This window comes from Nerophis lumbriciformis, linkage group LG24 (assembly GCF_033978685.3).
Source record: "Nerophis lumbriciformis linkage group LG24, RoL_Nlum_v2.1, whole genome shotgun sequence".
Classification (NCBI taxonomy): Eukaryota; Metazoa; Chordata; class Actinopteri; order Syngnathiformes; family Syngnathidae; genus Nerophis; species Nerophis lumbriciformis.
In genome coordinates, this window is record NC_084571.2 from 9,512,754 (window position 1) to 9,527,475 (window position 14,722).

The 14,722-nt window shown below is 42.3% G+C and overlaps 2 protein-coding genes across 4 annotated transcripts in view; both read left to right on the forward strand.

Annotated features, from left to right (window-relative positions):
* The first annotated feature begins 281 nt into the window (after window positions 1–281).
* On the forward strand, window positions 282–6,899 carry LOC133620209 (uncharacterized). 2 transcript variants are annotated; one of them, XM_061981499.1, is made up of 2 exons: window positions 282–592; window positions 4,535–6,899. In XM_061981499.1, the coding sequence occupies exons 1-2, from the start codon at window positions 406–408 to the stop codon at window positions 6,337–6,339; spliced, it is 1,992 nt and encodes a 663-aa protein (XP_061837483.1). In that variant the 5' UTR covers window positions 282–405; the 3' UTR covers window positions 6,340–6,899. The 2 variants fall into 2 exon arrangements, with proteins under 2 accessions (XP_061837483.1, XP_061837484.1); XM_061981500.1 differs by lacking the exon at window positions 282–592 and adding an exon at window positions 879–978.
* Window positions 6,900–7,943: 1,044 nt separating this feature from the next.
* The window catches only part of LOC133620210 (xylosyltransferase 1-like), a 35,310-nt gene continuing 28,531 nt past the window's right edge, over window positions 7,944–14,722 (forward strand). For both annotated transcript variants that reach the window (XM_061981501.1, XM_061981502.1), the window contains exon 1: window positions 7,944–8,262. In XM_061981501.1, coding sequence (XP_061837485.1) covers window positions 7,984–8,262 — 279 coding nt within the window. In that variant the 5' untranslated portion in view covers window positions 7,944–7,983. The remainder of the gene's footprint in view (window positions 8,263–14,722) is intronic.

Below are 14,722 nucleotides of genomic sequence, written 5' to 3' on the forward strand. Positions count from 1 at the left end.
AAATAATTCAATGTATATACTCTGATGATTAACTTGTGTGATGACTGTATTATGCTGATAGTATATATTTGTACCATGAATTGATTAACGTGGATCCCGACTTAAACAAGTTGAAAACGTATTCGGGTGTTACCATTTAGTGGTCAATTGTACGGAATATGTACTGTACTGTGCAATCTACTAATAAAAGTTTCAATCAATCAAAGGGTGTAGTTTCACTAGCAGCCTGTAGAGGCAGCATTTATTTAACAGCACCCTGCATTCATCTACAATCGAAGAAGAAGAAAAAGAAACCGGAAGTTAGTCCCGCTCCCAACAATCGATCCTGGCGTGTGTTGCCGCCTAGAGAAATCCCATTTGAGCTCGTTGACGACAACGATACGCGGTCAATTGTCCTCCTGCGTCATGTCCAGCTTCCAGCGTCTTAAAGTGACCGTTAACGAGCGGCTGAGCGCGGCCGCGGAAGAGATCTTTGAGGCGGTTAGAGGCACCATTGTTGGTCTGCACGAAGAGCTGGTGCGCTCCAAACGGGAGATTGACCGACTGCAGAAGCTCAACAAAATCCCCACCGACCCCGACAAAAAATCTGCAGGTTCGTTTTTATCTGCTTTTTTCCCCCCACGTCTGACACCAAACACCCGCCAACTTTAACCGTTTTTTTACGCTGCCGCTAGGGGCGACATTGAGTCAGGGTAGGGTAGTCATCATTTGGAGTCGTAATCATTATATCATCTATAACTAAATATTAAAATATAACAGAGCAGGAAGAAGTGTATTGGTTATGTTTACATTTGGAATTAAGGCACTCTGCATTGCGCTGTCAGTGCCCGGATGTCGCATTCAAGGTGGCCATATTGACAGCGAGTGCGCAGTGACGGGCTTTACCGCCCTCAATACTCGCCATCTTGGGTAGGTACCGGAAGAGGAGGGACCAACTTCCAACAATGGCGACTGTAGCGGTGTCTCTAGAATAAGAGGGTAAATATTTCCACTAAGTGTTCCAGTGCATTTGTATACGTATTAAAGTATACTGACTGAAGTATTCAATTCCACCCACACAGTTATTTCTAGACATTGTCGCGCGCTTATTAATGTGTCCGTAAAGGTTGTCGGCTGACGACTGAGTTAATAAGAACAATTAATGGGGGACGGACCCAATACTAATCCATTAAACACGCTAAAATCGAAAGTTGTGTCAAGAAAAACATGTCTGTTTTTAAAAATGTACCTAAAAAAAACCCCTCTTGAAATGGTTCCTTTCTTGTTGTTCTTTGATAAATAAATAAATGATAAATGGGTTGTACTTGTATAGCGCTTTTCTACCTTCAAGGTACTCAAAGCGCTTTGACACTACTTCCACATTTACCCATTCACACACACATTCACACACTGATGGAGGGAGCTGCCATGCAAGGCGCTAACCAACACCCATCAGAAGCAAGGGTGAAGTGTCTTGCTCAGGACACAACGGACATGACGAGGTTGGTACTAGGTGGGGATTGAACCAGGGACCCTCGGGTTGCGCACGGCCACTCATCCACTGCGCCATGCCACTTCTATTAATATTAATACGGTAATTAAATCATCTTTTTGAGGGCTTTAACATACTGGAAAACGTAGCAAATCTTGCAACTTTATGAATATCGGTGAAAAATTGCACGTACAACACAATTGAAATGCACAAAAGTCATGAAAGACCATAACTAAGATTCATAGGTAGTCAGCCATTTTGGTATGCAGGGACCATTTTTGGGACTATCTAATTTTTCTTCAGTTTCCCGTGTAATGTTCAAACGTGAGTAGTTTAATTCAATCTGTTGAATACGTCGGTAAGGGTATAAAATGAAAGCTGTTTATGTCACAGTTAAGCGGATTTAGGGCTGGGTGTTACGGCGGAAAACTGTATCACGATATAAGCGTTTTGTATTGGTCGACATCGGTAAGTGTTGATATTTTTATGACCCATCGAAAAAAGGATCAGGAGAAAAATATAATAAATGTAAACATTTTTATTTCAAAAGTACCTGATTGTAATCCCATCAGCTATCAAGGCGGAAAGGAAATGTCAACACCAGCATGGAAATCACTCAATCAATGTAAACTAAATGGTAAAATAACATTGAACACTTAACGATAACCCCTTTAAATTAATGTGCAAAAATAAGGACAATTTAAGAAATGCTTGTTAGAGTGTAACAAAATAGTGCAACGTGTGAAAATGTAAACAGAGAAACCTGAGAATAACTATTTTCTGCATGTTTAGTGCCAGTTACATTTAACTGTAACATTTAATTTGGTCAGTTATTCTGATTCAAGTATGGAAATGAATGTATGTTTTGCAGTAATTATTTAAATATTATTACACCAAAATACTATGGTTCTATTTTCTATATTTTTTAAATTATTTTATTTATACAGTCCTGCGCTTGGGTTCCTACCTGTTGTTTCCGTATACCCGAATAGGGAGCGGACAAGGGTTGAAAAGTAAAAGAAATGGTCCCTTTTAAAAAAAAATAATAATAATACTTAAATCCAAAAAACTGCCATACTGTTGAGGTGACTTCCTCTTTTATTTGCAATTTCTTCATAAATTACTTTCTCTTCTCACTCCATGCAAAGAAACAAAAGCCAGACAACAAGACGGCCAACCAAACTTGATACTGGTAATGTTAATGTCTCACCCCCACTGATCAATGATCACTTCCTGCGTTGCTCACTTACCAGAAAGCATGAGCCTTTGTTTATACAACCAACCTTGCTTTGTAACCTTTTTCTTCCGGCCAAAAAAAATATATGTATCAAACTTTTTATTTATTTATTGCGTGTCTATGGCGATCTATACTGATATTGTTTTATTGACCCAGTCATAGGTAGATGGTTAGAGAGCGCTGGTGTTTGATCATTGTGACCCGCTGTCATCCTAGTTCAAACCTTTAGGATACGCACATGCAGAAAGAACGCAAGGATTGATTTATGGTCTTGCTAACCTCTTTAATCTCTTCATGGCGGCCATTGCATCCATTTTGTTGATCATTTGGTACGCAAAGATCTCCTGTGGGTGAGCATTTGGAAGAATGCCAACATTTCATTGTTTATGCATATGTGTTTATAAAGTTTTAATTGTGACAAAATAGACAATCTGTTCGGTTAAACCACCAACAAAAGCTAGCCTGTGATGTAACTTTGAGCAAGTTGCAAACAGCCCCTTTAAATCGCTGCGTATAATAATATTGTGTATCGTATTTTCAGGACTTTAGAGTGCAACAGTATATAGTCCGCACCCACAAAATTTCAAAAGAAAAAACTATTTTTCCATATATAAGCCACAGGTGTATATATATATATATATATATATATGTTGTGAAATGAGTTATTTACACAGAAAAACTTTGTAAATGTTTATTTACATACCTTAATTGTTTCCAAACAGTGTCTCTAACACTACAGCGAAACGGCTGATCAAACAAAACAGAAGTCATCGTCATGGACCCACGAGCTGCGGAAGCTAGCTCTCCAATCAGCTAATCAGACTCAATAACTCCATGGTGACGTTTTGGTTAAATTTATGAAAGTGAAACAATACAAAAAGAATGCCATTGTAAGTTAATAATATTAACACAGACACCTGTAAACGTGTTAGCATATTAGGTAATTCTAACGACGCTAGCTTGATTACATTACAATAGCATGTACAAATATGCATGAAAACACTCCAACAGACATCACACATGGGACGGTTTACTAAATATGAATTGTTTTAGTTATATTGTAAAACCTCCAAACATTGCCTGGAGTGATGGTGAATGAAAAATCCATACAAGTAGAAACGCTGTGGACAGCTAGATGACAGACTGTCACTTGTACTTCCGTTTAAAAGCTCAGTCTAAAAGGGCAATGCAGCACTGCAACACCTACAGGGAGCGAACTCGTCCAAAAGATGGCGCCATAGCACAAACAATAACACCCATTCAGCCAGTTTGCATTATGATTTCAGGGCGTTCAATCGTTCGCAACTAGGTTGCTTGGATTGTCTTGTAAGATGTTTGGCCGCTCATCCGAGTAGGCTTCATCAGTTTGTGCCCATAGACTTCGATTGGTCAGATCTAGTCCAAACAGTTGGTGCCAAAACCCCAAATATCTATCCATCCCTTTTCTACTGCTTGTTCTGCTATAAATATTTGGAGTTTTGGCACCAACCGTTTGGACTAGATCTGACCAAGCTAAGTCTGTGAACATGCGCTGATGAAGCCTACTCGGATGAGTGGCGAAACGTCTTCCAAGACAAACCAAGCAGTCTAGTTGCGAACGATTGAACGCCCTGATATAACGACCTGGATGAATGAGAACCTTCATAGGTGTATTTGCATTATGGTCGTAAGCGAAGAAAAATCCATAAACTAGCTGCACCAATTTATCAACCGCAAGGTACAAAGCGTAGGAAAACAGTTGTGGCTTATAGTCTGGAATTTACAGTAATTGTGTCACCCTCATGCGTGATGATATTATTATGAATTTTCTGTATTTCGTCTTCAAGATCAACCAGAGCTGGCTCTTTCCGTCTGGAATGAAGACTTCCAACCCGGTAATCAGCCGCAGGAAGAGGCGGAGCAATCCGAGGAGGAATGGATAGCGCCTTTGGGCAACGAGATGACAGCGGGCGCCGAGTTCGACAGCAAAGTTGGCGTCATGGCACCTTTCTCTGAATTTCCAAGCACCAAAGAAAAGAGTCCCCAGCAGAGCAGCTCACAGGAGCAGATGGCGGCGGCGTGCGGGGACGAGGCCTCCTTCAGCGCCGCAGCCATCGACAGCGAAGAGGAGTGGAAAGGCGACGAGAGCGTTCCCAGCGACGACAGCGGGGACGAGTGGAAGAAGAGCAAAAAATCCCAGTTCAAAGTCCGAGAGAAAAGAAAGTCGGCCATCAGCTGCAAGGTCTGCGGCAAGGGCTTCCACGCCATGATCTCACTGGCCAATCACAGCGAGGCTCACGCCAAAGACATGTGCGGCGTCTGCGGCAAGCGCTTTGAGTCCGACGCGGACTTCACCGGCCACGTCAAGACGCACATGAGAGGCAGCGTGTGCGGCGTCTGCGGCAAAGGCTTCGGCACGACCAAGGCTCTGGAGACGCACATGCGGGTGCACACGGGCGAGAAGCCCTTCAAGTGCGGCGAGTGCCACAAAGCCTTCAACTGCCAGCACAACATGCGGCGGCACATGCGCACGCACACCGGTGAGAAGCCGTACGCCTGCGACGTGTGCGGCCAGCACTTCAACGACCACTCCACCAGGAAGCGCCACATGATGATCCACGAGTGCGAAGCCATGGAGATCACGACGTCCACGTCCCCCAGTCAGCAGACGGGCAGGGTCATATGTGCGGTGTGCGGCAAGATGTTCAACTCCCTCACCACCCTGGTCAACCACGGCAACAGTCACCCCACCGACTGCGGCGTGTGCGGCCTTCACATGGACTCCCAGGACGACTTGACGCTCCACCGCAAGTCCCACTGCGACGGCAAGGAGTGCGCCATGTGCGGCAAGTGTTTCGACAGCTGCAAAGAGCTGGAGGTGCACATCCGCGTCCACACGGGCGAGAAGCCCTTCCTGTGCAGCCACTGCGGCAAGGCCTTCAACTACCAACAGAACATGAAGCGACACATGCGCACGCACACGGGAGAGAAGCCGTACGCCTGCTCCGTGTGCGGCAAGAGGTTCAACGACTACTCGGCCCGGAAGCGCCACCTGCAGATGCACGAGAACAAGAAGAACGCGGGAGAGAATGACGCCCAGGGCGCCGCAGGCGCCATGCCGAAACCCAAGCGGCGAGAGATCTGCGTGGTGTGCGGTAAGATGTTCCATTCCATCATCTCCCTGGTGAACCACGCCAACAGTCACACCACGGACTGCGGCGTGTGTGGCGCGCGCATGGAGTGCCAGAGCGACCTGATGGTCCACCTGAAGACCCACCGGAACGGCAAGGTGTGCCACGAGTGCGGCAAGTGCTTCGACAGCCGCCGAGACCTGGAGACCCACATGCGGGTGCACACGGGCGAGAAGCCCTTCTCGTGCGCCGTGTGCAACAAGGCCTTCAACTGCCTGCACAACATGAACCGCCACGAGCGCACGCACACGGGAGAAAAGCCCTACGCCTGCTCCGTGTGCGGCCGCTGCTTCGCCGACCGCTCCGGGCTCAAGAAGCACAGCACCGTGCACACGGGTGAGAAGGCGCACAGCTGCGAGGTCTGCGGGAAGAGCTTCTTCCGGAAGGCCTACGTGAGACTTCACATGAAGACACACGGCTTGCAACCTAAGCCTCCTGTTCCTGAGTCTTTCGGGGCTTAGATAGGTCTGAACTTTTTCTCCTTAGGGCTGCACAAGTAAAATAGGATTTGTACATAACAGCGATCCAATGTTTATGCTAAACTTTACCAACATCCTAGCTTTGTGTTACAGCTAACAAAGCAAACACTGTAGACTAGTCTTCTTTTTTCTAAGTGCCCCAATTTGTTGTTCCATTTTTAAATACGTTACGCGTCAAACTTATGCCTGGTTTTTGCTCTTTTTTGAAGTGAAGACATTAGTCCGTTCATAGCGTATGCTAACAGCGTATGCTAATGTGTTGACAAAATAATTAGGAGTGTCCAAAAAAAATCTATTTTTGATTGACTCACAATTTAAAATTTAGATTTTTAATTTATAATTTTTTTAATCTGTCCTGTCCAGCCACTCAGGCCAATCATATATAGTTGATGTAGAAGCCCACATCTGCTGTACACATTTATTTTGCAAAAGAGAAGTGTTGGACACTTTCATTGTTGCCTTATTTTATTTGAGTAAATGTTTGGATGACATTTTATTAAACAAAACCAGTTTTCTTCTAAGTAATACAAACATTTATCAGCGCTGTTTGTCTTTTTTTATGGAGGAATGTCGTTAATCATAGATAAGGCATCCGATGTTATTTAAAGTATTGATTTTGAATTAGGATTCTGTTTATTGAATGGGTACCCCCAAGAATCTAATTGTGTGGTGCACAAAGATTCACAGCCTTGATTATGTTAACTCTACCAATGTGTCGTTTTTCTCTCCGTTTGAACACAATTGTGTATCTTAAGTTATTCCACATGACGTCATGTTAATTGATGAACCCGTCTAATGAGTGAACAAATGAAGCAATTTAAAATTTTAGTAGTCTATAAAAGTTGATGGTTAGATCCATTCTGAAACACACATAATCCCATGGTGTCACAATATATCCATTAATTTCGTCTAATTAAACTATAAAAACAAAGCCGTCTTAATTTGGTATTGACTAATTTCTGGAAGTTTCGCGCTTTGTTCTTTTTTCATGGGGGCGGGTGACCTGCTTCACGGATTTTTAGTGTCATATTTGTTTGTTGTATCTTAGTTTTCGTGGCCAGGTGTCTTACTTGAGAAAACGTTTAAATTCAGATAAATTCAAGTTGGATGTTTTCCACGTTGTTCAGGTCTCCGTCGCGTGACCTGCTATATCGTTACACTCTGGAAACGTTTCTTCTTTACGTATTTCTGGGAGTGTAATGGCTCCATTTGTCCACTAGATGGAGCTGCATTGCAATGACTGACATGGTGTGTAGAGGGGCTTCACTAAGTTCTGACGCAAGAAGGTTCCGAACGTTAGACTGCTTGTGGGCGTCCCACAATGCATTGCGAGAATCCACACCTTCACGCTAACCCCACGTGTGGTGGGCGGGGCTACTTTTAGGAGCTGTCAACTGTCAATCACTGTAAATTCATCCAATGAGAAGACCCCGGGGAGTGTGGGGGGGCATAGACGCAGCGTGTTGCTGACGTCATCCGTCTGGTGTGGACTTACGCCTGCGGTTCTCTCCTCTTTTTACGCCCCTGCCAAAAAAGCCTGCCCAACATCCCGCCTCCCCCTGCCCCCCTCCTCTGTCCCCGGCAGCTGCTCGGTGGACGGCGTGCAGCGGCCGCAGGGAGGACGCCATGAGCGTTCCGGCGTGTTCCCGCAGGCTGGCGCGTCGCTCCAAGGCTGCGGTGGTCGTTGCCGCGCTGGCCGTGCTGCTCATCCAGACTCTGCTGGTGTGGAACTTCAGCAGCTTGGACGCCTCATCTGGCGGGGACCATGGAGGCAGCCGCAGCCGCGAGAAGCGATCCGCCGCGGGGGCGGACAAAGCCGACAGACCGCCGCCGAGAAGCGGACTGCAAAGGAAGAGTGACCCGCCGCCGCACGGAAAGGCGGTCGTGAGACACAAGCTGCGAGCGGTAGGTCCATGGTGTGAATGTCCGTGTTTGTGTGTGTGTGCGTGAGATGTTTCCAAGATGCTTGTGCATCTCTCAGCGAGCTCGACCAGCGGAGCCGAACTTGGAGCACAATTGAGGCAATTTAAGGTGTCCGAGAACCTGCTGGTTTCTTGTAGAAATGCCGGTTAAAGCAGGTTGCCAGGTGCAAACCTCCATAAAAAAAATCGCCGAGCAACGCCGATCGGAAAACCGAACTGACTTTAACCGAAATTAACTTAATTGGTACAAGTTACTGTGATATTATTAAACACAGACTAAAAGTAGTGTTTTTTAAGCTAGTTTGGCAAGGAGCTTTTTCTCCTCACTTAAATGAAAAATATTCATGTGAAATTCTCTTCATGTCTTGTGAAACACGCAAAGAAAACTGCAAAGTAAAAAAAGAAGGGATTTTATATGGATGGATAAACATATATCCATCCATCCATCCATTTCTTACCGCTTGTCCCTGTCGAGGTCAGGGGGGGTGGATGGAGCCCTTTTCCAGCTGCATTCGGCCGGAAGGCAGGGAACGCCCTGGACAAGTCGCCATAAATATATACATATATATTTTATAATAAAAGTGCAAGCTTTGTGTTATAAGTGACAAAGTATACTATTGTTAGTTATTACAGGGTGTCCAAAGTGTGGCCCTGGGGCCTTTCGCGGCCTGCAGTTGAGTAGTAAAAATGGAAAGGGGGGAGGGAGAAGACACGATGTATAAAAAAAAAAAAATTAAAAAAAAGTAACATTTTACAATAATAACTACAGTTTGTCACTTGTAGCACAAAAATGACAAAAAGTTTGGTCTTTAAATACATAAAATGCCTATTTTTTTCCATTATTTTTACCAAAAATACTGCATACTTTGACTTTTCAGTGTGTGGCCCTTGTTGCACCCCTGACTTATTGAAATCCACATTTCAGCTATTCTTATTACATTACATATTTTTGCTTATTCTTCTGGCATTTTCTTATTGTTTTTTTTTTCTGACAATATTCTGCAGGCCAACAAAACTAGTGCAAAATATTAAATTAAATTATTATAACATTTTTAAATGATTTAGATAGATAGATATGGGCATCAATTAGTACAATGTATTGTGTATTTAAACTTTGATAGTTTCTGTCCGAATGCAACATTTCATGAAAGTGCCAAAGAATAAAAGCAGTTAAGTCTTTATGGAAAAACTAGTTTTGTGTGTGTGTGTGTGTGTGTGTGTGTGTGTGTGTGTGTGTGTGTGTGTGTGTGTGTGTGTGTGTGTGTGTGTGTGTGTGTGTGTGTGTGTGTGTGTGTGTGTGTGTGTGTGTGTGTGTGTGTGTGTGTGTGTGTGTGTATAGTAGTAGTAGTTATAGTGTATGTTGAGGAAACCCGCCATGTGGGCTGTCATCCGTTTTTACATCCTTTCATTATACTTTCTACCCTGTCATCTTCTCTTTCTCTGTGTGTGTGTGTGTGTGTGTGTGTGTGTGTGTGGACCTGGCAGCCGTCCAATAGGACGAGCGTTTATCGTGGAAGAGATTGAGTGGCATAAACTATTTAAAGAGTTGAAGTCAGCGATGAGTAAATCTCCCATGATGCTTTGCAACAGTGACATCTCGATACAACGTCATGTTGTATTCGTGACTTTTCTTTCGTGGTCGACGACGACAAAGCTGGCTGTAAAAGTTAGCGTCCATCATTGAGAAAACGTCCAACTTTTAAGAAATGGAGTACGTCCTCGTGGTGTCACCTGACAATGGCATGATGGCGCTCTGCTGCCCCCGCTGGTTGGAGGCCAAAACTAACACCTGGAACTTTCCCTGCTGCACACAGAGAGCACATTCAAGGCATTTTGGCTAGAATATAAAAAAAAAAATTTCACAGCCACGTGGATGGTTCCAGGCTAGCACACGCACGCACAAAAATAGATTTTCCATTAAGACTTAACTGCTTTTATTATTTGGCACTTTCATGAAATGGTGCGTTCGGACAGAAACTATCAAAGTTTAATTTGATGGACCAATGGTGTATTTGTCTTTATGTCTCAACAAGGACATTCTTGATGGACCAATGGTGTATTTGTCTTTATGTCTCAAGGACATTCTTGATGGACCAATGGTGTATTTGTCTTTATGTCTCAACAAGGACATTCTTGATGGACCAATGGTGTATTTGTCTTTATGTCTCAACAAGGACATTCTTGATGGACCAATGGTGTATTTGTCTTTATGTCTCAACAAGGACATTCTTGATGGACCAATGGTGTATTTGTCTTTATGTCTCAACAAGGACCTTCTTGATGGACTAATGGTGTATTTGTCTTTATGTCTCAGCAAGAACCTGCTTGATTGACCAATGGTGTATTTGTCTTTATGTCTCAGCAAGGACCTGCTTGATTGACCAATGGTGTATTTGTCTTTATGTCTCAGCAAGGACTTTCTTGATGGACCGATGGTGTATTTGTCTTAATGTCTCAGCAAGGACTCTCTTGATGGACCAATGGTGTCCTTGTCTTTATGTCTCAGCAAGGACCTACTTTATGGACCAATGGTGTCCTAGTATTTATGTCTCAACAAGGACCTGCTTGATTGACCAATGGTGTCCTTGTCTTTATGTCTCAGCAAGGACCTGCTTGATTGAGCAATGGTGTATTTGTCTTTATGTCTCAGCAAGGACCTGCTTGATGAACCAAAGGTGTATTTGTCTTTATGTCTCGGCAAGGACTTTCTTGATGGACCGATGGTGTCCTTGTCTTTATGTCTCAGCAAGGACATTCTTGATGTACCAATGGTGTATTTGTCTTTATGTCTCAGCAAGGACATTCTTGATGTACCAATGGTGTATTTGTCTTTATGTCTCAGCAAGGACATTCTTGATGGACCAATGGTGTCCTAGTATTTATGTTTCAGCAAGGACCTGCTTGATTGATCAATGGTGTCCTTGTCTTTATGTCTCAGCAAGGACCTGCTTGATTGACCAATGGTGTATCTGTCTTTATGTCTCAGCAAGGACCTGCATGATTGACCAATGGTGTGTTTGTCTTTATGTTTCAGCAAGGACTTTCTTGATGGACCGATGGTGTGTTTGTCTTTATGTCTCCGCAAGGACATTCTTGATGGACCAATGGTGTATTTGTCTTTATGTCTCAGCAAGGACATTCTTGATGGACCAATGGTGTATTTGTCTTTATGTCTCAGCAAGGACTTTCTTGATGGACCAATGGTGTCCTTGTCTTTATGTCTCAGCAACGACCTACTTTATGGACCAATGGTGTCCTAGTATTTATGTCTCAACAAGGACCTGCTTGATTGACCAATGGTGTCCTTGTTTTTATGTCTCAGCAAGGACCTGCTTGATTGACCAATGGTGTATTTGTCTTTATGTCTCAGCAAGGACATTCTTGATGGACCAATGGTGTATTTGTCTTTATATCTCAGCAAGGACCTTCTTTATGGACCAATTGTGTCCTTGTCTTTACGTCTCAGCAAGGACCTTTTTGATGGACCAAAGGTGTATTTGTCTTTGTGTCTCAGCAAGGACTTTCTTGATGGACCAATGTTGTCCTTATCTTTATGTCTCAGCAAGGACCTGCTTGATGAACCAACGGTGTATTTGTCTTTATGTCTCGGCAAGGACTTTCTTGATGGACCGATGGTGTCCTTGTCTTTATGTCTCAGCAAGGACATTCTTGATGTACCAATGGTGTATTTGTCTTTATGTCTCAGCAAGGACATTCTTGATGTACCAATGGTGTATTTGTCTTTATATCTCAGCAAGGACCTTCTTTATGGACCAATGGTGTCCTTGTCTTTATGTCTCAGCAAGGACCTTTTTGATGGACCAAAGGTGTATTTGTCTTTGTGTCTCAGCAAGGACTTTCTTGATGGACCAATGTTATCCTTGTTCTTATGTCTCAGCAAGGACCTACTTGATGGACCAATGGTGTCCGAGTATTTATGTCTCAGCAAGGACCTGCTTGATTGACCAATGATGTCCTTGTCTTTATGTCTCAGCAAGGACCTGCTTGATTGACCAATGGTGTATCTGTCTTTATGTCTCAGCAAGGACCTGCTTGATTGACCAATGGTGTATTTGTCTTTATGTCTCAGCAAGGACTTATTGATTGATCATTGGTGTTCTAGTCTTTATGTCTCAGCAAGGACCTTTTTGATTGACCAATGGTGTCCTTGTCTTTATGTCTCAGCAAGGACTTATTGGTTGATCACTGGTGTTCTAGTCTTTATGTCTCAGCAAGGACCTTTTTGATTGACCAATGGTGTCCTTGTCTTTATGTCTCAGCAAGGACCTACTTGATGGACCAATGGTGTCCTAGTATGTATGTCTCAACAAGGACCTGCTTGATTGACCAATGGTGTCCTGTCTTTATGTCTCAGCAAGGACCTGCTTGATTGACCAATGGTGTATTTGTCTTTATGTCTCAGCAAGGACCTGCTTGATGAACCAATGGTGTATTTGTCTTTATGTCTCAGCAAGGACATTATTGATTGATCAGTGGTGTGCTTGTCTTTATGTCTCAGCAAGGACCTGCTTGATGAACCAATGGTGTATTTGTCTTTATGTCTCAGCAAGGACATTATTGATTGATCAGTGGTGTGCTTGTCTTTATGTCTCAGCAAGGACCTTTTTGACAGTGTAAAGGTTACCCGCCATGAACTTTGACCTGGTGAAGACAAATGTAAATGGGGGCTCAGATAGTAGAGCGGCCGACCAGAAATCTGAGGGTTCATGGTTCGAATCCTAGTCACTGCGTCTGTGTCCTTGGGCAAGGCATACTGTATATAACTGCCTTCACATGGAGATGCTTTGTAAGTGTGATGGTGTTAGTAAAAAAAGATGTTTACGTGTCCCATTTGTCATGTTATTATTAGACCCCCAAGTGTGACCCCTCTCCATGGTGGATATTTAAACAACACTTTTGTGCTGTAAAACATTTAATTTGTGCCGTTAAGTTTTTTAAATCTATTTGATGATACATTTTTCTGATTGTAGTGACGTTGTAGTGTTTTTATGCTATTAACGTGTTATTTTTTATAACAGCCCCTCCCACCCTGTCAAAACCTCCCAAAACGTGTCCCATTTGTTTGTGCTGCCAAACAATTTTTGTCTATTATATTTTTAATGTTATCAACGTTTTACAGTTTTTATGTTAACTTTTTGTAGTTTTTTGTTATTAACATGTAATTAACGTGTTATTCTTAAATAGCCCCTCCCACCTTGTGAAAATCTCCCACAACTTTGTGCTACGTTTGTGCTGCAAACAATGTTGTCTATTATAGTTTTACTGCTAACATTTTATACTTTGTATATTAACGTTTTGTAGTTTTGTTATCAACATGTAATTAATGTGTTATTATTCATAACAGCCTTGATAAAATCTCCCCGAACTTGTCCCAATCGTTTGTGCTGCAAAAAACGTTTGTCTAACTATTATACTTTTATTGTTATTAACATTTTACCGCTTTTATATCAATAACGTTTTATAGTTTAACATTATTACCGTGTAATTAATGCGTTATTATTCGTAACAGCCCCTCCCACCTTGATAGAATCTCCCCAAACTTGTCCCAATCGTTTGTGCAGCAAAAAACCTTGTGTCTAACTATTATACTTTTGTTATTAACGTTTTATAGTTTTTATGTCATTGACGTTTTATAGTTTTATGTTAACATGTAATTAACGTGTTATTATTCATAACAGCCCCTCCCACCTTGTCAAAATCTTCCTAAACTTGTCCTGATCATTTGTGCTGCAAAAAACATTTGTCTCACTATTATCTTTTGTTATTATTTGTTTTACAGTTTTTATGCCATTAAAGTTTATAGTTTTACATTATTACCGTGTAATTAAAGTGTTATTATTCATAACAGCTCTTCCCACCTTGTCAAAATCTCCCTAAACGTATTCCATTTGTTTGTGCTGCAAAATGTTTTTGTCTATTATACTTTTATTGTTATTGTTTTACAGTTTTTATATCCTTAACGTTTTATAGTTTTACATAATTACATTGTTATTAACGGGTTATTATTCATACCAGCCCATCCCACCTTGATAAAATCTCCCCAAACTTGTCGCAATCGTTTGTGCTGCAAAAAACTTTTGTCTATTATACTTTTATTGTTATTAACGTTTGTATTATTAATTAACGTGTTATTATTATAAGCAGCCCCTCCCACCTTGTCAAAATCTCCCCAAACTTATTCCAGTCGTTTGTGCTGCAAAATGTTTTTGTCTGACTGTTATACTTTTATTGTTAACATTTTAAAGTTTTATGTTATTAACATTATATAGTCTTATGTTATTAACGTGTAGTTAACGTGTTATTATAACCAGCCTCTCCCACCTTGTCAAAAACACCCCAAACTTATCCTATTTTCTTTGTGCTACGTTTGTGCTGCAACATTTCTTTTTGTGTAACTATAATAGTTTTTATGTTTTTAACGT